This window comes from Bos indicus, chromosome 13 (assembly GCF_029378745.1).
Source record: "Bos indicus isolate NIAB-ARS_2022 breed Sahiwal x Tharparkar chromosome 13, NIAB-ARS_B.indTharparkar_mat_pri_1.0, whole genome shotgun sequence".
NCBI classification, from domain to species: domain Eukaryota; kingdom Metazoa; phylum Chordata; class Mammalia; order Artiodactyla; family Bovidae; genus Bos; species Bos indicus.
Window position 1 is genome coordinate 59,737,707 of NC_091772.1, and position 23,897 is coordinate 59,761,603.

At 46.1% G+C, this 23,897-nt stretch overlaps 1 protein-coding gene across 1 annotated transcript; it reads left to right on the forward strand.

The window, feature by feature from the left end:
* The first annotated feature begins 1,549 nt into the window (after window positions 1-1,549).
* Window positions 1,550-23,237, forward strand: NSFL1C (NSFL1 cofactor). The gene is made up of 9 exons (XM_019972165.2): window positions 1,550-1,707; window positions 4,228-4,325; window positions 10,006-10,080; window positions 12,556-12,721; window positions 13,325-13,417; window positions 14,694-14,803; window positions 15,182-15,319; window positions 19,933-20,097; window positions 21,379-23,237. Exons 1-9 carry the CDS (start codon window positions 1,603-1,605, stop codon window positions 21,539-21,541), a joined length of 1,113 nt encoding a protein of 370 aa, XP_019827724.1. The 5' UTR covers window positions 1,550-1,602; the 3' UTR covers window positions 21,542-23,237.
* The last annotated feature ends 660 nt before the right edge of the window (window positions 23,238-23,897 follow it).

Consider the following 23,897-nt stretch of genomic DNA (forward strand, 5'->3'; position numbering starts at 1 on the left):
TCCAAGCCAGGCTTCAACAATACATGAACCGTGAACTTCCAGATGTTCAAGCTGGATTTAGAAAAGGCAGAGGAACCAGAGATCAAATTGCCAACATCCCCTGGATCATCGAAAAAGCAAGAAAGTTCCAGAAAAACATCTATTTCTGCTTTATTGACTGACAAAGCCTTTGACTGTGTGGCTCACAACAAACTGTGGAAATTTCTTAAAGAAATGGGAATACCAGACCACCTGACCTGCCTCCTGAGAAATCTGTATGCAGGTCAAGAAGCAACAGTTAGAACTGGACATAGAACAACAGACTGGTTCCAAATCAGGAAAGGAGTACGTCAAGGCTGTATATTGTCACCCTGCTTATTTAACTTATATGCAGAATACATCATGTGAAATGCTGGGCTGGAGGAAGCACAAGCTGGAATCAAGATGCCCAGGAGAAATATCAATAACCTCACATATGCAGATGACACCACCCTTATGGCAGAAAGTGAAGAAATAAAGAGCCTCTTGATGAAAGTGAGAGAGGAGACTGAAAAAGTTGGCTTAAAGCTCAACATTCAGAAAACTAAGATCATGGCATTGGGTCCCATCACTTCATGGAAAATAGATGGGGAAACAGTGACAGACTTTACTCTTTTGGGCTCCAAAATCACTGCAGATGGTGATTGCAGCCATGAAATTAAAAGACGCTTGCTTCTTGGAAGAAAAGCTATGACCAACCTAGACAGCTTATTAAAAAGCAAACCAAAGGTCCTTCTAGTCAAAGCTACGGTTTTTCCAGTAGTCATGCATGGATGTGAGAATTGAACTATAAAGAAAGCTGAGCGCTGAAGAATTGATGCTTTTGAACTGTGGTGTTGGAGAAGATTCTTGAGAGTCCCTTGAACTGCAAGGAGAACAAACCAGTCAATCCTAAAGAAAATCAGTCCTGAATACTCAGTGGAAGGACTGATGCTGAAGCTGAAACTCCAATCCTTTGGCCACCTGAGGTGAAGAACCCACTCATTGGAAAAGACACTGATGCTGGGAAAGGTTGAAGGCAGGAGGAGACGAGGACGACAAAGGATGAGATGGTTGGATGGCATCACCGATGGGATGGACATGAGCTTGAGTAGGCTCCGGGAGTTGGTGATGGACAGGGAAGCCTGATGGGCTGCAGGTCCCTGGGGTCGCAAAGAGTCGGACACGACTGATCGACTGAAATGAACTGAACTGAAAGAGTTCCCTTGGTTCCACTCAGTTGCACAAGTGAATGAACGAAAGAATAAATTAATGAAATGAGGAAACGACTCAATGAATAATGTGAAACTGAATCCTTTGGCGATCTTTCGTTCCACAGGTACACAGTGGTGGACCCGCCCCGCCTCTCATCCTCCCCGCGCTCCCTCCCCCGCCGTTAGACTGAGGGTCCGGGCTGCGGCCGCCAGAGGGCGCAGAGCGGCGGCGTTTCCCGCACGGAAGGTTTTGCGTTAGGCACTGTATGGGGCGGGGCCTGCGGGCGGGCTCCACTCGGCTGGACCTGGTCAACCGGAGGACGGAACGCCGCGGCGGGGCTGAGGCTGTGCAGTGATACCCGGGGCAGTTTGGGCGGCGCACCGGGCGAAGATGGCGGCGGAGCGGCAGGACGCTCTGAGGGAGTTCGTGGCGGTGACGGGCGCCGAGGAGGATCGGGCCCGCTTCTTCCTGGAGTCGGCCGGCTGGGACCTGCAGGTAGCGCCGGGAGGGGGGCCGCGTCGGGCAGGCAGGGTACTATGGGGAGCAGACACCTGGTGCCTCAAGCCCTCGGCGGCCGAAGCGCACAGTCATCCCGCCGGGCTGCGGCCCGACCCAGGCCTCAGGGTCCTGGGGCCGCTTGCCACGCGTCGCCAGCTCGTCCTGGGCGAGGGGAAACGCAGGCCAGCCCAGGCCCGGACTGACCTGGTCTATCGGGCCTCGTTTTTCCTTTCTGGCTGGCTCTCGGGTAGGCGAGCCTTTGGGCACAGCCGCAGCCCGCGTGGAGACGGGGACCCTGGGGGCGTGGCTGCCGCGCCAAGTCTCGGCTGCGGCCCCGGCCGGACTGACCAGCTCCCGGGTGGAGCGGGGCGACGAGGGGCACGAGGTGCTCGTTCATTTCCATTTCCGCAGCCCCGGTCACACGCCCCCTCGTACCTAAATGCTGGGAGAAACTGGGTTGTGGCGCAAAGTTGGATCCTAATCATCTTTATTGGGTAACTTCTCTGTGAAATGGGAGTCTTCTTGGAGCTTATCGTGTAATTCACTGGCAGGTATTAGACATACATAAAATACTAGAAGAGATTAAGATAAAGTACACCAGGCAGGGATTTTGGTAAACTGTTGAATCCTCTGTGTCTAGAACAACACCTGACACGTAATAAGCACTCAGTGATTAATTGTAGAAAGAATTGCATACATGTTTTTGGCCAACCTACATCTTTGATGGATGACGATGATTAATATTTATTGAGTGCCTACCATGAGCTTTATGTATCTTAAGTTATTTAAGCATTGCACTTTGAAGCTGAAGTTTAGGGAAGTTAAGTAATTTGCTGAAGGCCTCACTAGCTACCAGGTGGAAGAAATGGCATTAGAACTCAGTTCTGTCTGATACCAGAGCCCAGGCTCTATTAAGCTCTGCCACCACGTGCCCTGGCACTTTACATACATGATTTGGTTTATCCTGCCACACTGTGAAGTGAAGAAAACTTCTTCATTTGAGGAAATAGATGAATTGGAAGCTCAGAAGGCAAGTGATAGGCCCAAGGTCACACACCCAGGGGTTAGGATGTGAACTGGGTCTGCTGACTTCACTCTTCACATGCTTCGCGAAAGCATAAAGTTAGGTAAAGCATCACAACTGTATAGACATATGGTGTAAAGCCCCTGTGCTGGGTGAAAATGCAAAGTGCGGCTTCTACTTGAAAGACCTAGAAGCTCCCAGTGTTACAGTTGGCAGGTCATCGGTCTCGGTCTCCTCATGCTGTTAGTGCGGAAGCACGCTCACGTATGTGACGTGACTTGCCCACGACTTGGACATAGACCTCCCTTGATGCCATTCAGTGCATGTCCCGTAGCACAGTGCCTCCTGGCTGGCTTGCTAAATTGTGTCCTGTAAAGGCACGCTGCTTCCCACAGGCTGGTTGTGTCCCACAGCAGCTCCCTGTCTCCTACAGTGTGGTGACCTTGAGGACAGGAGCCTGGTCTTGTCATTTCTGTAGACCTCATTGCGCTCTTACTTCATTGTGCAGAGTAAGTGTCGGTCGATCAGTCCTGTCCTACTCTGCGATCCCATGGACTGTAGCCGATAGCCCGCCAGGCTCCTCAGTCCATGAGATTGTCCAGGCAAGAATACTGGCATGGATAGCCATTCCCTTCTCCAAGGGATCTTCCCTAACCAGGGATTGAACCTGGGTCTCCTGCAATGCAGGCAGATTCTTTATTGTCTGATCCACCAGGGAAGCAGTGATTAGTAAATACCTATGCATTGACTTCATGCCAGAAACATCCAATCACAAATGGCTAAAAGAGGTCCATATTCCTTCTGTATGTATAGAGCTAAGACATGACTGGGCATAAATGTTAATGGATGCTCTCATCCATTTTGCAGGGTTGGTGAGATGAGTGTCCCCATTGCACAGACTAGGAAACAGCCTCAGAGAAAAGTAAGAGTAGTCATCTGTAGTGACCTCGCAGTTTCCAACTCCTGGCTGTCACCTGAGAGCTGAGAGCAAGGGCCTGAGCAGACTGCCTGGGATCAACCCTGGCTCCACTCTTTACCAACTGTGTAACCTCAGACAGTTTTCTTCTTACCACTTCTCTGTCAACTATAAAATGAGATGATGATAGCACTAACTCCATAGGGTTATTTAAGGATTAAATAAGTTAGCACAGATAGAGTTAGACTCAGATAGACATGGCACATAAATGAGTGTTCAGTAAATGTACACTGCTTTTACTAGATCACATTTCCTCATAAAATGACATTGAGGAGTATCTCCATCCCAGCTTTCCTTTTTCCTTCTTTTTCCTTGAGTAGGTGGAATTTGTTTCAGGTGATATGAAAACAAATAGTTGGGCCACTAATCTTTTGGTCTTATTTTCCATGGCTCACCATATACAGACTGCCTTATAAGCATGGGCCATATTTTTGTGTCTTTGCTCCTTTGTGTTCAAAGGGAACATGTTAGATGAAGGCCTGTTTAAGGATCCCATGTTACTGCCTGTCTGTTTCAGATTGCCCTAGCAAGCTTTTATGAGGATGGAGGGGACGAAGACATTGTGACCATTTCGCAGGCAACCCCCAGTTCAGTGTCCAGAGGCACAGCCCCCAGGTAAGGGCCAACTTCAGTTATTGCTGCATTGGTGTGCTTCCAGCAGTGGTGGACTATTTCCTGCCTTGACAGAGGGTTCAGGCCTGGGAACCTGGACCACTGGGTTTGAGGGAGAAAGACTGACTGGTGGGTAGTAGTTTCTTGCAAGACTTATTCCTTTTGTGTGGAGATGTGGGATTCTTAACTGAGTGTGCTTTATGATCCAGTCCTGGAGAAAACCACAGAACCAACTATTTAAATGTTTGCGGGGCGGGGGGGGGGGTTCTCTTATTTATGAAACGTGAGGAGTGGCTTTCTGAAAGTTTTTAAGTTAAAACTGAAGTGCTTCCTTTCAGGGAGGCTATAGACGTAAAAGATTAGGCCAGATGACTTTAAAAAGGCTCTTTAAATATTTTAGGATGCCTATTACCCTATTTAAAAGACTTAGACAAACTAAACCTGTTAACCCGCTCTTTCCCAAATTAATTAGGGAGACCTTGTCTTATTTTGTGAAACAGTGTTAACCTTTTCGATCTCATTTACATCCCTTGTCCTCGCCGCCCTGTCTCCAGGATTCTTAGAGCAGATCACTACTGTGATCTGCAGATAGCAATAATTATTGCAGGACTTCATGAGACAGGCAGGGCCTCTTCCTTTAAAGGTATGTGAACCACATCTCCCTTTTCTGCTGAAGCCTTTTCTACTCTGCTGTATGTCCTCACTTAGTTTGAGTTTGCATTCAACTCCAGAACACACATATAGGGTTTCTTTGCTGGTGTGAAGTGATAAATTGTGTTTCTCTCTGAGGACATCTGAGATTTAAATTATATTTCCCCTCTTTCAAGAAGGAACACTAATCCCAGCTGTCATTGTTTCCTTAACTTCTTCTCCTCTGTTTCCAGAGGAGAGAGGTAATAGGCAGGACATCTTTCAGTTCTTCATAGATGCTAACCTGTGAGGTGTCATTGATGACATGTCAGGATGTTACTGCCTGGGGCCTGGTTGGTAGGGTAAGGGCTCTTCTGCAGCTGCTCACAGAGACAGCTAATTTCCTGCAGTGTCTTTCATAGGCACACCAGATTACTGTTGGGTGCTGGCACAGAAATAGAGAGGAGGAGAAATTGAAACCTAGCTTGTGATGTCAGTCACATGTTCATACCTGTCTTCTCTGGTAGACCCAAAGTCCAATCCACACAGTGGTTTATTAAAGCCTGGGCTTGGAGCCTAACCGCCCACCTTCATACTAGAGCCTAGGCTAGGAGCCTGACTGCCCACCTTCATGTTAAAGCCTAGGCTAGGAGCCTGATCACCCATCTTCATGTTAGAGCCTAGGCTAGGAGCCTGACCACCCACATTCATGTTAGAGCCTAGGCTAGAAGCCTGACCGCCCACCTTCAAATCCCAGCTCTGTCACTTGAGAGCTTTGTGACCTTGAGCAGGTTACTCAACATCGCCAGTCCCTCAGTTTCATTACTTGTCAAATGGGAAGGGTAGTAGTGCCTACCACATGGGCAAATAAATGAGTTAATACAACATGGAACATGTTAACTGCTATTACTGTCATTTTCGTATTACCATTATTAGCATCCATTCTCATCTTCCCCATTCTATTATTTGTTCCCTGTCTCATTCCACAAGTTCATATGTTAAGAAGAGTTAAAGAACCAAAGAAATAGAGTTTATCGTTAAGACCAAGAGAAGTAAAAGACTTGCACACACATGCAGTTCTAAATGTCTTACTTTGCTTTGGTTAAGCCTCAGACTTGGTACTGGGCTTAGGTGAAACCAAGGAAAAGGGAGAGGGAATGCACCATGTGTTAATCATGGTCCTTGTGCAGATGGTAAATGCTAACTGCATTCTCAGGAGAAGGCAGGCATGTGTTAGCACCCAGGAGGAACTCTGTGTGGGACCTGCCTTCCCCTGTTTGACCTGACTGTTGCAGGACACTTAGCCTGCTGCTGAGCTCTCCCCGCCCCCGACCGTCATCTTCTCATACTCTTTCACGTTGTCACTGCCTCTGTGCACAGCACTCAGTTAATAAGCTCCTAACGTGGAGGCTAATCCCCTAGGCGGGATCTGTGGAATGGGTGTCAGAAGGCCTGTAAATTACCTGAAATTGTACGTAATAACTTGTATATATGTTGAACCTTTTTAGGCAAAAATATTCGTAGCTTTTTATCAGATACTCAGAGGGCTGTGGGACATAAAAAGGTTAACCATAGGTACAGGAGAAAGTCTGAACTCCTCAGTAATAACAGCTATCATTTACTGAGTACTTATCAGCTGCCAGGCACTAGGTTTAATGCTTTACTACAACCCTGTGAGGTGGCTACTGTTACTTTTCCCATTTCACAGATGAAAACACTGAAGCTGGGCTTCTTCCCAAGATCACACAGCTAGTCAAATAAGGATTTAAAGGCAGATCTGTTTCTGCTTCCAGCACTCAGCTCTCAGCCAGAATGATGTACTGCCTCTCCCTGTGGACATTCAGCATCCTCAGGAGTTTGCAGCGAACCTGCCATCCTCATCTTAGCCCCCTTTTCCTCCTTTCTTAAATCTTTATTTCAATCAAAGTGATTCGTTTGGTGTCTCAGTTCTGCCTTAGTTCTTGGAGCCTCTCCTCTGACTCGACAGGCCTAGTCTCACTCCCTTTCCACCTGTGCAAATCCTTGTGTCCTTCCACGTGTAGCTCCCGCCCCACCTTCTCTACTAAGTGTGTAATCCCCAAACCCAGAGGCAGCACAAACCCCAATCACAACCCACATCTGCATACTACTCAGCGACATCTCTCCTATGTTGTCTTGAATTCTTCTGGTGATTACTGGAATATTTTCTTCCTGAGTAAATAGTAAGTTCCTAGAGGTGGAAGGGCTAGTATTTCAGAAGCACCCACCATCTGTTTGGCTCTGCCAGATACTCCTTCATACATTATCTTCTTATACATCAGTATCCACCGTGGAAGTCGGTAGGGTGCTCACCATTTCACAGGTCTGGATGCTGAGCCTTAGTCTGAGTAACACATTTGCCCTTACGGCAAATTCAAACCCAAACTCGTCTAAATCCAAAACTGCTGCTTCTGCTAACTACCTTCCTGTCCAATACCTCCCACCCCTGTACCTAGCACAGGGTTGAGTAAGAGGGATGCTGTTATTTCTTCCTTTTTTTTCTTCTTTCATTCAACAAAACTGTACTTTCTTAAAATGTTAGGGACCACCATTGTCTGATTCTCTAAAACTATATTGTCTAATATGGTAGTCTCTAACCTCAGGTAACTGTTTAAATTAATTAAAATTAAATAAAACAAACATTGAGCTATTCATGCTCAATTACTGAATTTTAAATGCTCAATAGCCCCATGTGACTAGTGGCTTCCATATTGGACAGTACAGATACAGCATTTCTGTCACTGCAGAAAATGTTATCTGACAGAGCACCTTTGTGCCGCTTCAGGGTGCCTGGGAGATAGAGTTCTGATCCTGAATAGTTGAAATTTCTGAGACATTTTGCCAATTTGTGGAAGATACAAGACCCAATATTCTTAAATTGGTGGTGTCACTAGGACATCTGTACTGTTAAGGTAACTCTCAGAACATTACTCCAGAACAGTGGTCCTCAGACTTGAGCATGTATCAGAATTACTTGGAGGACTCATAAAACCAGATTACTAGATACTCCTTTTAGGGTTTCTGATTGAGGAGGTCTAGGGTAAGGGTGAAGGATTTGCATCTGTCTGAATTTCGAGGGTAAATGCTGATACTCCTAGTTCAAGGACCAACAGTTTGATACCTGCTGCTCAAGAGTAGTACTTGAGAAGTGCTACACTGTCCGTCAGCACCCCAGCTGTTCACAGTAAGCCCACGAGGTTGGTGCTGGTTGTTTCCATTTTCACATGAGGAAATGAAGACTTAGAGAATTTCAGTAGCATGCCCAAGGTCCCACTAGTGCCTAAGTTGGGATCAAGAACTTTTGGGGAAAGAGAACTATAGCCAGAGCAAGTGGTTTGCTCAAGCTGGTGGTGGTGGTGGTGGTGTTCAGTCACCAAGTTATGTCAACTCTTTGTGACCCCATGGACTGCAGCACACCCCTGTCCCTCACCATCTCCCACAGTTTACGACTTGGTGACTAAACAGCAGGCCTTTAAGGCACTAGTACAGATCTTAATCACTTGCATCCTTTTAGACCATGTTGTGTAGAGCGTGAAGGAATGCCCAGGAGGTTGCTCTCAGCTCAGGCAGGAGTGTATTTGCTACACCATTTGCTGGTTGTCCTCTTATGTCTAGTTGGTAGAGCCTCAGAGGGTATTCTGTCCTCTGATTGTCTCCCTGAAATAAATCTTTCTTCAAGACTGAATGGAAGTAAACAACTCCTTCTTAGCCTCACTAAATTGCTATTACCCCCTTCCCCTCGTATTAAAGAGAAACAACTTTTTTCCCCATAAGAGATACAGAAAATGTTTTTATAAATTCTGTGTCTCACGGTCCTTGAAAAACTAAGATTGTTCCTTGAGGACAAATCTAAACTAGGAAAAAAGTGGCAGTGTAAGACAACATCAGAGGAGGGAGTTAACCTTTCTCATGACGTGTTTAGTGGGCCCTCTCCACCACACCCTGTACTTGACTAACATACAGCAGAAGCAGACAGGGGCCTCTTCACACACATATTTGTTTCATTTCTGTTCCTTGATTTGTCCTTTAATGTGTTGCTGTCACTGGTTTCTGTGTGTGCCTGCACTGCTTTCCTATAATGCCCTGCTGGTCCCCTTTCCCCACCATCACCACCATCCATTATCCAGTTGACTGATGGTCCTCTCGTTCATCGGCACTAGGTCCAAATGCCGCGTTTCTCTGGGAAGCTTTTCTTGATACTTCCCCCACCCCGACCTAGAACAAAAGACTCTGCTCTCACGTCCCATGTGCTTTCCTTTGTCACAGCCCGTATTGCACAGTATTTAATGGATGGTTTCCAGGCCAGAGTGCCACTAACCTGTAAGCAACTAAAGGGTAAGAACTGTGCCTGATAATTTCATAGACCTAGCATCCAGTCAGTGCCTGACACACAGGCATCCTCCCAATATTTAAAAATTATATGATGAAAATCACTATCCGGTAGTATGTTTTTAAAGTAGTACAGTCCCTATCCGGTTCCCTCCTCTCCCCTGCTGCTGCTGCTGCTAAGTCACTTCAGTCGTGTCTGAGTCTGTGCGACCCCAGAGATGGCAGCCTACCAGGCCTTTCTGTCCCTGGGATTCTGCAGGCAAGAACACTGGAGTGGGTTGCCATTTCCTTCTCCAATGCATGAGAGTGAAAAGTGAAAGTGAAGTTGCTCAGTCGTATCCAACTCTTTGCAATCCCATGAACTGCAGCCCACCAGGCTCCTCCGTCCATGGATTTTCCAAACAAGAGTACTGGAGTGGGGTGCCATTGCCTTCTCCGTCCTCTCCCCTAGGAGAGCTTAAATTGGATTCTACTTTACTTCTTGATACACTTCCTATTTATTCTTAGTCCTGGGTGACCTTGAATAAATAAATATCACATTGTTTAGCATATAAACATAAGAGAGAGAACCCTCTTCCACCTAGATCCTCTTCCTGCCCCACCAAAAAACCTAAACCTCAGTGTCCTCAACTTTTAGCAGTTGCTGATGGAGGTTACCTTTTTTTAACTCCGCATGAGATCAATTTGCTCCTTTCTGTGTCTCCAGCGATAATAGGGTGACATCCTTCAGAGACCTCATTCATGACCAAGATGAGGACGAGGAGGAAGAGGAAGGTCAGAGGTGAGTCTTTGTTGGGGACACAGTCCACATGAATTCTGTGATAATTACCTAGAAGGGCCTAGAAGGATAAACGTGCTCTGTTATCATTAACCATTAGTACTGTGAGCTAGTCACACACATACTAGAAACAGTTTTCCACTCCTTGTAGCTTAGAAGTGATCCCTGTCTTCTTACCTTTTTTTTTTTCATTTGGGGTTTGTTTTTTTTTGTTCTTGTTTTTAATTTTTTAAATAATATGTATTTATTGAAGAATATTAGGCAAAAGGAAATAAATCTGTAAGGAAAAAAGCCATTCATAGTATCACAACCCAGAGGTAGCCAGGTATCAATACTTTAGGTGTATTTCCTTCCAGTTTTTTCTTAATTGAAAAGGCAGTATATTACATAATAAACAGGAAAATGGGCTTACAAATGTATATTCCCCTGTTATACAGACACTGTACTGTTTTTTGTTGGCTTGCCTTTAACCTTTAGGAATGTTATAATAAAACTGGTGTCCATTGTGGAAAATATAGCATAATGAAAAAAATATGACACTCACCCACCCTTTGGTCACTACAGTTAATATTTTGGCGTACTTCTACTAAGTCTTGGTTCTGTGTATAAAGGTAGCTTGTTGATACTGTATTTTACATGATGAAGATTAGATAAGTTTGTTTCTTGCTTTTGTAGAATTAATGCTACATCTTGATATATAATGCTACATATTTCTCTGTGTCATTAAAATTTTGATAAGTGTTTTCACTGACTATAATAATAATCCATCATATGGAATGTTTGATGTTTAGATCATTTTCAGTTTTTTACCACTGTAGATATCAATGCTGTGAACATCTCTGTGTATTAATCTTTGACTACATTTCAGGTTATATTAAATAGTTTCTAGAAATGAAAATACCGGGTCAAGGCCATGAATATTTTTAAGGCATTTGATCATAGGTTCCTAGTTCATAAGCCAGGGCTTTGAGATCCCATAATAAGGACCTTACAGAACTTTACCTGGAATGAACAAGGATGAACTGGCTGCAGCCTCGTTTTACAGGTTTTGGTTCTCCATGGAATCTGCCTGGGTCTGTCAAACATTCCTGAGGAACATTGTGTAATAACCATTATGGAAATGCAGTTACCTCATTGTGGTCAGTCTTTGGAAAGTGAGCTCAGAAATTACATATGTTCTATTCTTTGTTTTCATCCATGTAGTGACTTTTGCCGTACCTCAGCAGTCTATTTAAATATACTCAAAGTTCAGGAATAAATGTTAATTTCAGTGTTTCAATGCCCCTTGAAAGACAGTGTCATCAAGTAAGTGAATGCCCAACTCTTAAATAACCTCTTCCTAGTTCTCCTGTCTGGTCACGTCCTCCAGGCAGTGACCTTTACTTCACATCCGGAGTTACCTCTTTGGTCCCTCAGCATTTCAGACCTAATGACACTGGTCCTCTTGTTCATGCCAAGGCCTAGGGTTTTGCCTCCATTCCCTGGATAATGTCAAGACATGGAAGGCTGAGGCTAATTTTTATAGGTTCTCGGTTCTCCCCACTGAGATGTGCTGTTGACTTAGCTGTGAATAGGAGTGAGAAGGAAGCAGCCAGCCAAGGCTGCATGACTGTAGATTTTCAAACCCAGGTTGAAAAACTAAAGTGCTAACTTAATCTCAAGCTTTGCTTGGCCCCTTACAAAGCAGATGTGGGTATCTTGGGGCTTATATTTGAGCTTCACTGACCACCTCCAGTACCCACTCTCATCATCCTCCTGGTGTATGTCACAAGAATTGCAAGGCGAAGTGAGGCTTGGGTGAGCTCTCGGTGCGGTATCAAACCACCTTACATGTGTGTGTTACTCTGTGCTTGTTCTTTTGCATACATCTGCTGATTTGAACCTCACGGCCCTGACTTAAGGAACAGGTAGGTAGGGCATGTGATTCTTCCCTTCCATTTCAAAGAAGGAAAGTGAGGTATAGCTCAGTGCACTGGCTTGCCCAGATCACTCAGTGACAGAGCCACCAGTGGAACCTTCTTGCTTGTACTAACCATGCCACTGCCACCATTAATCCGGGGCTGCTAGTGGTAGCTGCTTCTCACTGTGATCATAGTGATCATCTCCTGGAAAAGTGTTGGCGTTTAATTCCCAGAGCTAATGTGCTGTCATGCATGCCTGGAATGCCCTTTCCTGGTTTCTTTACCTGATAAACTTATCATCCTCAAGGTTTAGCCCAGAAAACACCCTTCCAGGAACCCTTGACTGTTCTCCCTGATTCTGTATTCCCAGAGACCCCTTCCTTACCTTTTCTGTGGCTCACACTGCAGTATGCCTGCCTGCCTCTTTACATGTGTCTCCCACTAGACAGTAAGTTTCATAAAAATGAGCATTGGTGCCCTTTGCCTCATTGTGCCCAGCTCCTAGCCCAAAGCATGGCACATGCTCTGTTTATATTTTCTAAGCGTATTTGGTGTTAGATGTGTATTTTCTGTGCAGGTTTTATGCTGGGGGCTCAGAGAGAAGTGGACAGCAGATTGTTGGCCCTCCCAGGAAGAGAAGTCCCAACGAGCTGGTGGACGATCTTTTTAAAGGTGCCAAGGAGCATGGAGCTGTAGCTGTGGAACGAGTGACCAAGAGCCCTGGAGAGACCAGTAAACCAAGAGTAAGCATAGGGGCTAGATGTCTATGTCCATAGAACTGAGGTTCCAGAGAAGGGGGAAGGAGGCCTTTATCACTCAATAGTGACTGAATTGTTTTTGTTTTTCATTTGCTCACTTCCTCTTGTGCAGAAGAGCAGTGCAGTTTCTCTTACCTTTTAACATGAAATCAAGATTTGGGGTAAAGTTTTCAAACCTGTGGTCTAAATCAGGTTCTGCCAGTTGTTTTGTTTGGCCTGATCAACTTGATTTAATGTCTTGCTTTATTTTTTTTTATTTTAATTAAATCAATAGTCATCTGTTTTACATAAAATCTGAATTTCTGCCTTCTTTGTGAAAGTCAAAAAAGTATCTGGTGTTATCCTGCACCAAGATTCCATCATGGTCATGATTAACTAGATCTTAGTAGCCGCCATTCCCTTTAGCCAAGCAGCACTCTGTCCAGCCACACCTTTTCAGTTTTTACCCCAATCCTGACCTGGTAGCTCTGAGTTTGCTACTCAGAGAAGGCATACCTCATAGTTAATAATCTTGAAATAACATTTTGTCTGAATAACCTGATCACTGCTGACCCACTCCTTAGGTGTTTGTGAACTTGTCTTTTATAGCCATTTGCAGGCGGTGGCTACCGCCTTGGAGCGGCACCAGAGGAAGAGTCTGCCTACGTGGCAGGAGAAAGGAGGCGGCATTCCGGCCAAGATGTGAGTATGCATCCATCTTCTGTAGGGAAGCTCGTGGACTGTTTAATTACTTTGGGGGAGAAGTTAATCCATGAGTCAGCAGCCTCTGAAAGGGAAGAGGCAGCACATTTGCTGTGTCATCCATGATTGAAAAGGCTTACCTGAGAATCACAGACAGCTCTCATCTGGCTGGATGGTGGCAGGGGGAGCTGGATAAGTTGGGGTGGGCAGAGTGGATGGACAAATAAAGGAGTTTTCTGAGCATTCCATGAGTCTCAGACAGAGGGATAGTGATTCTAGGGTTCTCTGATGCTGTGGACAAGGCTAAAGAACTTGGTCTTTAGACTCCCCCCCCGCCCTTCTTCCCTGGAGAATCACAGACAGAGGAGCCTGGTGGGAGGCTGTCTATGGGGTTGCACAGAGTCGGACGCGACTGAAGCGACTTAGCAGCAGTAGCAGCAGCAGGGAGGCTTGAAACATACTTTTAAAACTTTTTCCTATTGTTATTCAGTCCTTTTTCCCCTGTGCATAGGGGGTCCCCCCTTCTCTACTAAGTGTAATAATGCTATGAGTCAATTTTGAAGTTTATGCCATAAACATTTTTTATCTTATTGATTTACAGTGTTGTGTTAATTTCTTCTGAACAGCAAAGTGACTCGGCTGTATATATTCTTTTTCAGTGCCATAAATGTTTTCATATGACCTTGTGAACATTAGTCTCCATAATGTTTTTGTTTTTAATCATTTTGGGTTTTTTTCAAAACAAAGTCAAGAACGAAATAAAAATTCTATCTGCCTGAGGCAGCAGCTGCTAATATGTTGTTCTTTAGCTCTCTAGACCCTTTCCTGTGGATGGGTACAGGGAGTTAACAAATTTTGTAGATATCATTTTTAATGACTGCAAAATAGTCCATGTAAAATTTGCCATGCTAATGTAGTTGAGCACAAGCTGTGTGCCAAGCACACTGGCAACCCTACAGATAGGGAAGCTACAGCTTCAATCAATCGAGTCATGTACTCAGTGCCACTTAGTGAGTGGCAAGATCAGACGCAGATCCTGGTCTGCTTAAATCAAAGCCTATTCTCTTAACTTGTGCCATATCACCTTCTTATTTTAGGTTAATACTTATTTCATTGGTTGTTGATTGTTCTCCTTGTGCATGAGTATATATGTTTGTCTGTGTGTTTTAGTAATGACACAGTAAAATAGTAAAAAACTCGCTAATTTGCAGGTTCACACTGGTGTGCTTGCCAGGTTCCTGACAATGTATGGGCTGCTTACCTCCTGTTGTCATAGGTTCATGTAGTGTTGAAGCTCTGGAAGACTGGATTCAGCCTGGACAATGGTGAACTCAGAAGCTACCAGGACCCATCCAATGCCCAGTTTCTGGAGTCTATTCGCAGAGGGTGAGCAGAAAAACCCTTCTTCAGGTTGCATGTCAGTGAGTGAGATGGCAGATGGGAAAGAAGAAACCAATTCAAATGTTTATTATTTAAGAAATTTAAAATTTTAAGCAGATTTAGCACAGTTGAGAAACAGATTCACAGATCTGTTTCCGAAACCCTGTGTATCTACTTTGCCACTTTGGGCCTAGGTCAGAGCCAAGTCACCAGATATGCTTCTAGGCAGGCATGAGAGAAGGGGGAGGCAGACAGCCACTAGAGCAGTGAGCTCCCCATGGAGGCCCATCAGTTGGAGATGGGAAGTTTCTCCTCCTTTTGTACCCATCACTGTCATTCCCATCCTGCTCTATGTGGGCCCCACCACTGCCTTTTCTCCCACAGAGAGGTGCCAGCAGAGCTGCGGAGGTTAGCTCACGGTGGGCAGGTGAACTTGGACATGGAGGACCATCGGGATGAGGACTTCGTGAAGCCCAAGGGAGCCTTCAAAGCCTTCACTGGCGAGGGTCAGAAACTGGGCAGGTAAGGAGCAGCACGGGTGGGGTGGAACTGTGTGAGTCACTCCTTTGGGGCCCAGCAGACCCTGTGCACAGCTCACTTGATGCAGCTCTTTACTGTTTATTACAAAGTACTTCAGATTTTATCTTTATGGGAGGAAGAGTATGAGAACATAGGCTTTGGCATTAACAGACCTAAGTCTTAATCTCTTCTTCGCTTTCTAGCCGTATAACCTTGGACTGTACAGCCTCAGTTTTCTCAGCTTAAAGTGGGGCTAGTAAGAGTCCTTATCTCCTTGACTGCTGTTGGGAGGAGCACGTAGAGCACTGTCCCACAGTGAGCAGTGAAGGTAACACATTGCAGCTTGGACTTGGTCATCTAGGGTGCTCAGAACAGAGAGCACCTCCTCGATGGCTCTAAGGCTGAAGCAGACACACGTATTCAGGTCACTTGAGGTGGGGATTCAGCGGGGGTGAGGAATCCAGCCAGCCTGCAGCAGCATCGTTCAGGATCCAGGGAAGCTCAAGGACATTGTTGCTCCTGTGCAGGCTGCTGCTCCAGTGTGAGGGGCGTCTTATTTTTACCTCTCTGGTAAACACTGCCTGACGCTTACTTTGTCATTCCCTGTGACTGTTTTGCCTTGTGTCCTCTGCCACTATCTCTGTCTTGCATTCAAACCCCTCATATTAACAAGATCTGATTGGTTGATAGTTCCTGTTAACTGTGATCAGCAGAGTTCTCACACCAGATCCTTGATGAACCCACAGATAGGCAGCCTTTTCTCAGGGACCCACTCAGCTTTGGCTGTGCACGGGGTCACTTGGTCAGTATTCTTCTGAGGGATCTGTGCACACAAGAGGCTTTCAGCGTGGTGACACACGATACAGTCCTTACTTTACAGAGGGAAAGCTGAGGCTCTTGGACTCTAAGGGTTACCCTTAGGTGCTCCCTGCAGTGCCACCAGGACTAGAACCTGGTCTTCTGATTGGAACTCCTTCCCACACTTCTGCACAGCATGACCCTACTTCTGACCTAGCTCTGGCAGCTTTTGAGCTCGGTGCTGCCCTTGCTCACCTCACCAGCATGTTCAGGAATCAGAGTGTGGTCTATGCTCTTTGCGATTCTGACTGGCCCTCTCCTCGAATCCCCTGCCTCCCTGCTGGCCATTCGTGCCTCGTCAGGAGCAAGGGTCATAGCTCTATTAGAGATAATAGACTGCGATTTACCAGGACCAAAATACTGAAGTCACCCTGCTCTCATCGTTTCATCTCCCACATTGAGCCCTGTGGGTTAGTCTGGGACAGCTGTTCCCAGAGTGATCCATCTGTGACTTCCTTGTCAATTGTGGTAAGCTTTGTGGAGCACCACTTAATTTTTTTCCCCATATATTATTGAAAATAAAGTGTGTTTATCTTTTAAAATAGAAAATACAGATAAAGAGTAAAAGCTATTCTTAAACCTAACCGCTGGATATATCCAGTTAGTATCTAAGGGTGTGTGTGTAAAAACAAATGTTCTATGCCCTACTGTTTTGCCTAGTCAATGTAGTCTGGCTATCGTTCCAGATCAGTAAATGCATTTCTACAATATTTTTTTTAATGCTAACATAATTTTCTATGCTCCGTATGTGCCATAACTTAACCAGTGCCTGCTATTAAGTATTTACGTGATTATCAGTATTATGAACATTGCAGTGGTTATCTAATTAAATCTTGATATACCCCTGATGTTGTCCTGGAAGTAGTACAACACATAGCTCAGAAGGTCTTCACGTTGCCCTCCAGAACATGGCAGCCTTCTTTCACCCGCCATTAGTTTTAAGGAAGGACTCAACACCTTGCAGTTTGGGTTTGTCTGGCTTCATGTTAACCAAAAATGCTTATGCTTTTGGAATGTCTTAATTGTATTGTGTGTACAGGACAATACGTCTCAAAAAATTAAGATATTTTAAGGAGACTTAGGATGAAGTGAAGTATTAGTCGCTCAGTTGTGTCTGACTGTTTGTGACCCCATAGACTGTAGCCTGCTACGCTCCTCTCCATGGGATTTCCCAGGCAAGAATACTGGAGTGGGTAGCCACCCCCTTCTCCAGAGGATCTTCCCGATCCAGGGATGGAACCCTCGTCTCCTGCAGTGCAGGTGGTTTCTTTACTATCTTAAGTCACCAGGGAAGCCCTCTGTTTTAGGATGGGACTACGTTATTAGTGCAGATGATGAATCAACAGAGCTTGATAATCAGACATGATGCTTGTCAGCTAAATAAATGTTCATTGCCAGTTCCACTTTGATTTTCAGTTCTAGCTTTAGTTTTTCCAGTAAATTTTACTGTGCTTTCCATCATTGTCTTGTTAAATAAAATGATTAGGAAGCCAACTGTTTTAAGAAATTTTTCTCAAGTTTCCCTCAACAATTGGTCAATCCTTGTTTTTTCTCCAATTACCTAGAAAAATAAAGTGAATGAATAGATTTTTCTCAGTTCAGAAATTTAAAAAAATTCTTTCAGTTGCATGAAAGAATGTAGGTTTTGCATTTGTTTGTTTGGATGGGAACTAATCTGAAGATTTGAGAAGCCTGCATTTGATTTCAAGTAGCAAACACCACGAGCGCACTTGGGATGGGGTGAGGGCGTCACTGCTGCTGGGATGAGCTCCGCTGCTCCCCATGCTTGCTGCAGTGCTCATCTTTGTAAAGCAGGTGACAGGGCCTCAGGCCTCAGCAGAGCATCTTAGTGCCCAGTTTATTCCCACTACAAAGCAAATGAGCAGTCAAGTGATTCAGCTTCTGTCTCATTCAGGCCTTTCTGGCAGGCAGCAGCTTCAATGAGTACCTGTCGTACTTGGAACTGTTATAAACAGTTGAGGGCCAGGCTACTTAGAATCTAATTAGAGAGTTGACCTAATGCTGTTAAAACTGATGAACAGAACAGAGAAGATCTTAAGCATTTACAGGTGCAACATTTAACTTTCTGTGATGGGTGTAATTTATCTGTGTGTCTCAGCTTTTGAGTCCCACACATTGTGAGGTCAATACATAGAAGCTTTTCTCATAGCCAATAACTGTGGCCAGTGTTCTCTTCTGATCTCCACTCTGTAATTCTCTAAACCCGTATTTTTGATGTTCACAGAAAGTAAGTTCAGTTTTTAGTTCTTTCTTGCTGACTGTGTGCTCTGGGGCAACATTTCGTGGACTGTTCCATGAAATGATCTTCAGGAGGTTAACATGAAAGAAGAACATGGTGGTCAAATAAGTTTGCCTTCACTTCACAACCTCTCAAAGTGTTAGTCTTTCAGTCGTGTCTGACTCTTTGTGACCACATGAACTGTAGCCTGCCAGGCTCCTCTGCCCATGGAATTCTCCAGGCAAGAATACTGGAGTGAGTTGCATTTCCCTTCTCCAGGGGATCTTGAACCAGAGATCAAACCCGGGTCGCCTGCATTGCAGACAGTTTCTTTATGACCTCTCAAGACCTTTAATATGTTAGTGGCCTCAGACGCTGTTGGTATAACATGTGACATTTCCAGAACCTTCTGTAGATAACTCAAGGGACTCAGGTCCCAGGGAACACACTTAGGAAAGTACTTTCAGTTGGATTTGCTAAGAAGACCCTTTTTAGGTTGTAAAGATCAGAGGAAGAAGTGAGGTGGAGGAACTGATCCAATTAGAGGCTTTGGGGGAAGGTAGGGGGATTCTCATCTAATGGCCTCTATTCTCTGCAAAGGTCTAGGCCAGGACATCTGCTAAGAGAAAAAAGAGAGATAACGCCTCCACACGGTTGTGGAGAATTGGGAATTTGTGTGCATTTTGTGTTTGTCCACCTCCCTGAATGTAACACCCCTTTAATTCTCACAATAGTCCTTGTTAAAGAATCTCGTTACTACTGTTGTTGAAACTCAAAGAGCTTAAATAACTAGCCCAACACCACTATAGCTAGTGGGTGAATTCAAACCCTGGTCCATCTCATTCCAAGATCTGAGCTTTCCACACTGTAGCAGGCACCATGTCCTGTTCATATTATATACTTAATCCCTGTGATGCCAGGCACTTGGTTGGCTTTCCAGAAATCTGAACTGTCTCCTGATAGTTGACCAATGAGTACAAGATACCCACATGAGTGAGGCTGCACTAGGGCAGGCAGGCCTGAAAATTCCATCAGTGGATAAGAATCTGGACTTGTCCTTTACATCCCAGCAGTCACCTGCCAGGCTGTGTGACACCCACCTCAGCTGGAGACTTGGAGTGCCCCCCTCCCGTTCTGTCCTCAGCCTCTCACTGGGGCCAAAACTCGTCCTGGTCTGCTGGGGCCTCCAGCGTCAGGTCCCGGTCTCTTTCTGCCCAGGCTTTCTTGCATACTGCTTTCTTCCCTTCAAGCTCTGTTCAGTTGTGGACATCAGGGAAGAAGGGGGTTGGTAACTTGCCCAACTCCAGGAGTGAGGGAGCTGGCAGTAACTTGGGGGTTGAGGTGAATTCTGCTGGACCTCTGATTTCCATCAGAGCAGGGATTCTGTCTGGTCACTCCTTATGTCAGTAGCAGCAAACAGCACCAGACATAGCAAATGCTCAGTAAAATCCTTGACAGGATTCCACTCCTGCTGGGGCTTTGTTTCTGTTCATGTCCTGATGCAATCCTCTCTCCTCAGCACTGCCCCCCAGATATTGAATACCAGCTCTCCAGCACAGCAGGCAGAAAATGAAGCCAAAGCCAGCTCTTCCATCTCAATCGATGAGTCACAGCCTACCACAAACATCCAAATACGGCTTGCTGACGGCGGGAGGCTGGTGCAGAAGTTTAACCACAGCCACAGGTACCTTGCATTATGGGGCCTGGCTTATTCTAAGAGGGTCCCAGAAACTCCCACAGATACGTGAGTAGAGGGAGCAGTTCTTCCCCCTAAACACCAGCAGACTCTCCAGGCGCTCTCCAGAGGAGGCAGTGGGGTAGGAAGCTGTGCACGTCTGAAGCCTTTGGTTTGGTCCCCGCTCTTCCATTAAGTGTAGCCAGTGACTGTTCCCTCTCCCTCGTGTGGGTCACAGATTCCTCAGATGGATTTGTTCCAAACTATTTGTTCATAGGAAGTTTGATGCAAAAGCCCAAGGGTAGAACAGATGAAATCTGAACTGCTGTGGTTGATGGAGCGGGGAGGGGACGAAACGCGGCATCCCGCTTACTCATCCCACTCATCCCACTCCTCTACCTCCCGACCCCCAGGAGGCCTCTGACAACCTCTAGGCTATGAAGGTCTCTGAAATCCGGATTTGGAGAATTCTAGAATACCTGTTCTATCTCAGCTTATCTGGGCCAGATTGAAACAAACTACCTCTGCAACTTAAAGATGGGGAAGCCGAGGCACAGAGTGATGAAGGGATTAGCAGGGGATGACTGTTGCCAGTAAAGATATTTGGCAAAACAACTCTTTTTTTCCCTAGAATAGCAGTGTCTAAATTTCATCAGTCATAGGCCATATAAATCAGAACCCATGTGGGGCCCAGGGAATGGCTTGCCTTGAGTGTTAACAAGCTTCACATGAGGTTAGTGTGGAGCAAGTGTAATGAGGATTATAGAAGAGGAATCAGGCAGAGAAGCCCCTGGGAAGAGGGACCAGATGTGGGCAGAGAGCACAGCACGGTGAAGAACTGAAGGGGGGAGGTAGGAGAGCAGGGGAAGGAGGCTGGTGTGTAATTAGGCAGGACTTGGGACTACAGTCAGGAGGTTGGTGTTTATAGCAAGGAAAGAAAGTTTAAAAGAAACTTTAGTTGCTCAGTCGTGTCTGATTCTTTGCGACCCCATGGACTGGGGTCTACCAGTCCATGGTAGACTGTAGCCTACCAGGCTCCTCCATCCATGGCATTTTCCAGGCAAGAGTACTAGAGTGGGATAACAAGGAATACGGGAGCAATTCTGAAAGATTTTAGAAGAGTGACATGAGCTCTTGTGTTTCCAAATGGCATTTTGGCCACTCTGGAGGATGGGGCAGAGGAAGGGACCTGGGGAGGTGATGTGGCCTCCCTCTAGCCTGGGGGTGAGTGGGTGGGAGTGGGCAGCAGGCAGCAGAGAACACCGCTCACCCGCCTCCCCACTCCACCAGGATCAGCGACATACGACTCTTCATCGTAGACGCCCGGCCGGCCATGGCTGCCACCAGCTTTGTCCTCATGACTACCTTCCCGAACAAAGAGCTGGCTGACGAGAACCAGACGCTGAAGGAAGCCAACCTGCTCAATGCCGTCATCGTGCAGCGGTTAACATAACTGGCAGGCCCGGCCTGCAGCCTCCTCTCCCTCCTGTGTCTCCCATGGCCAGCTGCCCTGTGGGGACCGCCCTTCCACCCACTCCTGCACACCCTGCATCCAGTGCCACGTCTCCTCCGTAGCTCTGGGTTCTTAGGTCTCAGTTGGACATTTGTTTTCTCCTCAGTTGCATTTCCTGGGTTTTTGTGATGATCAATGGACTTTAAAAAAAAAAATAAAAACAACCAAAAAAAAAAAAAAAATTGAAGGAATATCACCAGCATGTTGTACAGAACGTTTCCCACTGAGGCAGGCTTTGGTTACCATGAAATCGTATTTGTCTAGGGTGTGTGGAGGAGCCTTCCTTCCATCCTCTCTGTGTAAAAATTGCATGTGGCACACAACACCCACCCACTAAGTGTGACCCCCGCCACCCCTATGTAGGGAAGAAAGGGGGGAGACTTAAGAGAAAAAGGCTTTGTAGCACTCATTACATGAGAACAAATTTCTTGCCTGGATAAAACTGGCAGCAACAAGAGTGTCCTGAAGCATGAGATCAGATTCAGAGGCATACCGCTCCTTTTACTCAAGCCCTGGGAGGTGTATACTCCCCAGGCCTTGGCCAGTTGAGATTCTGACTACACCTCTTGCTTTGGCCCTTTCCTCCCTCATCATCGGGGCTGCTGTGTCATTGCTGTATTTCATGGAGAGATCTGTCCCTCAGAGGTAGGGGAATCTTTTTACTGGGAAACAGCTTGTGCCAATTCAGTGAGTTCAGAGTCAGAGTTCAGAGTCACTGCTTCACCCCCTGCAGTGAGCCAAGAGCTAACACTGCTGGTCCTCAGAGTTGGGGGAGGCCCTGGGTTCCCAATCCAGACCTATCCTGAGAAAGGGAGTTGGTACTTCTGATCCCAGAGAGGCAGTTGGGGCAGGGCTGCAGGGTGTCCTCCTGCAGGTGGAGAGGAAGGAAACCAAATGCTGGTCTGGAGAAACTAGAAATTATTGTCATCTTGACCATTAAAAACCAATATGAGGACAGTGGAGTTTTTGTACTCTACTGGGTTGCTCTGAAGTATAATGACAGCAGCATAGTAAGTACTTCAGTGCCACGCAGGAATCCCATTGTACAGTGCCAAAACCTAAAGCCCAGGCCACACGTCTGGTAAGTGGTAAGGCCTGTCTGTCCGCAAGGCCTCTCTGCTCAAACCCCGTGCCCCGTACACATATACTCCTGCCCTGTGTACATACACTCAACCGTCCCCTTTGCAGGGTTTCAGCTTATGTTAATTAGCACATGTCAGAACAGAGCATGAAAACACATAACCTGCATCACTAGAAGAGTCTACAAAGGCCCTTGGGTTCCCCTCCAGCCCAGGAACTGAGTGAGGCAGCTGACTTAACTGTTGGCAGCCACCACAGTGCAGACCAGCCAGGTGTCTGGCCCTAGGTCAAAGGGACTGCCAACCACACAGCCAGGGATCACACTAGTCCAGTTAAGGCCAGTAAGGAGTTTTCAGCCCTAGTTTGTTCCGGTGGCCCAGATGAAAAGGTTAATCCACCTGATAGACTTTCATCGGGAGATACGCAACAGCCACTAGTTCTGGGGTTTCTGAAGTCAGGGCAGTTGTTCTCAATTGAGGCATTTTGGATCATCCCCCAAATTGGCTGTTGAGTGGGGTATCCTCCTGGCATTAAATAGGTCTGTGCATGCTAAGTCCCTTCAGTTGTGTCTGACTCTTTGTGACCCTGTGGATTATAGTCCGCCAGGTTCTGGGATTCTCCAGACAAGAACACTGGGGTGAGTTACCATGCCCTCCTGCAGGGGATCTTACGGACCCAGGGATCGAAACTGCGTCTCTTACATCTCCTGCATTGGCAGGTGGGTTCTTTACCACTAGCACCACATGCGAAGCCCTAATTAGGTCTGGCCAAGGACATATTGCAACATATAGGATATGTCCTAATAGAAGGATATCCAAAGTTCATCACTAAGTGAAAAATGCAAGTTGTCATGATGATGCCCTAATGAGTGCATGTTAAATTCATCTCTGCTGTGGGACATGTGTGTTGTTCCTGTTTGATATTGTGAACCACACTATGCTAAACAACCCTGCAAAGTACAGTGTGGGGCACATCTGGTTGCTTCCTCAGGAGATGGCTTTGGGTGGCATTGAGAAAGTGCCCTTCTGAGCTGCAGGGCCCCTTCCCATGCCTGTCCACAGTATAAAATGTGCCCATCATTGGAAGGACTGGGGCTGAAGCTGAAGCTCCAATACTTCAGCCACCTGATGCAAAGAGCCGACTCATTGGAAAAAACCCTGATGCTGGGAAAGATTGAGGGCAAGAAGAGAAGGGGATGACAGAGGATGAGATGGTT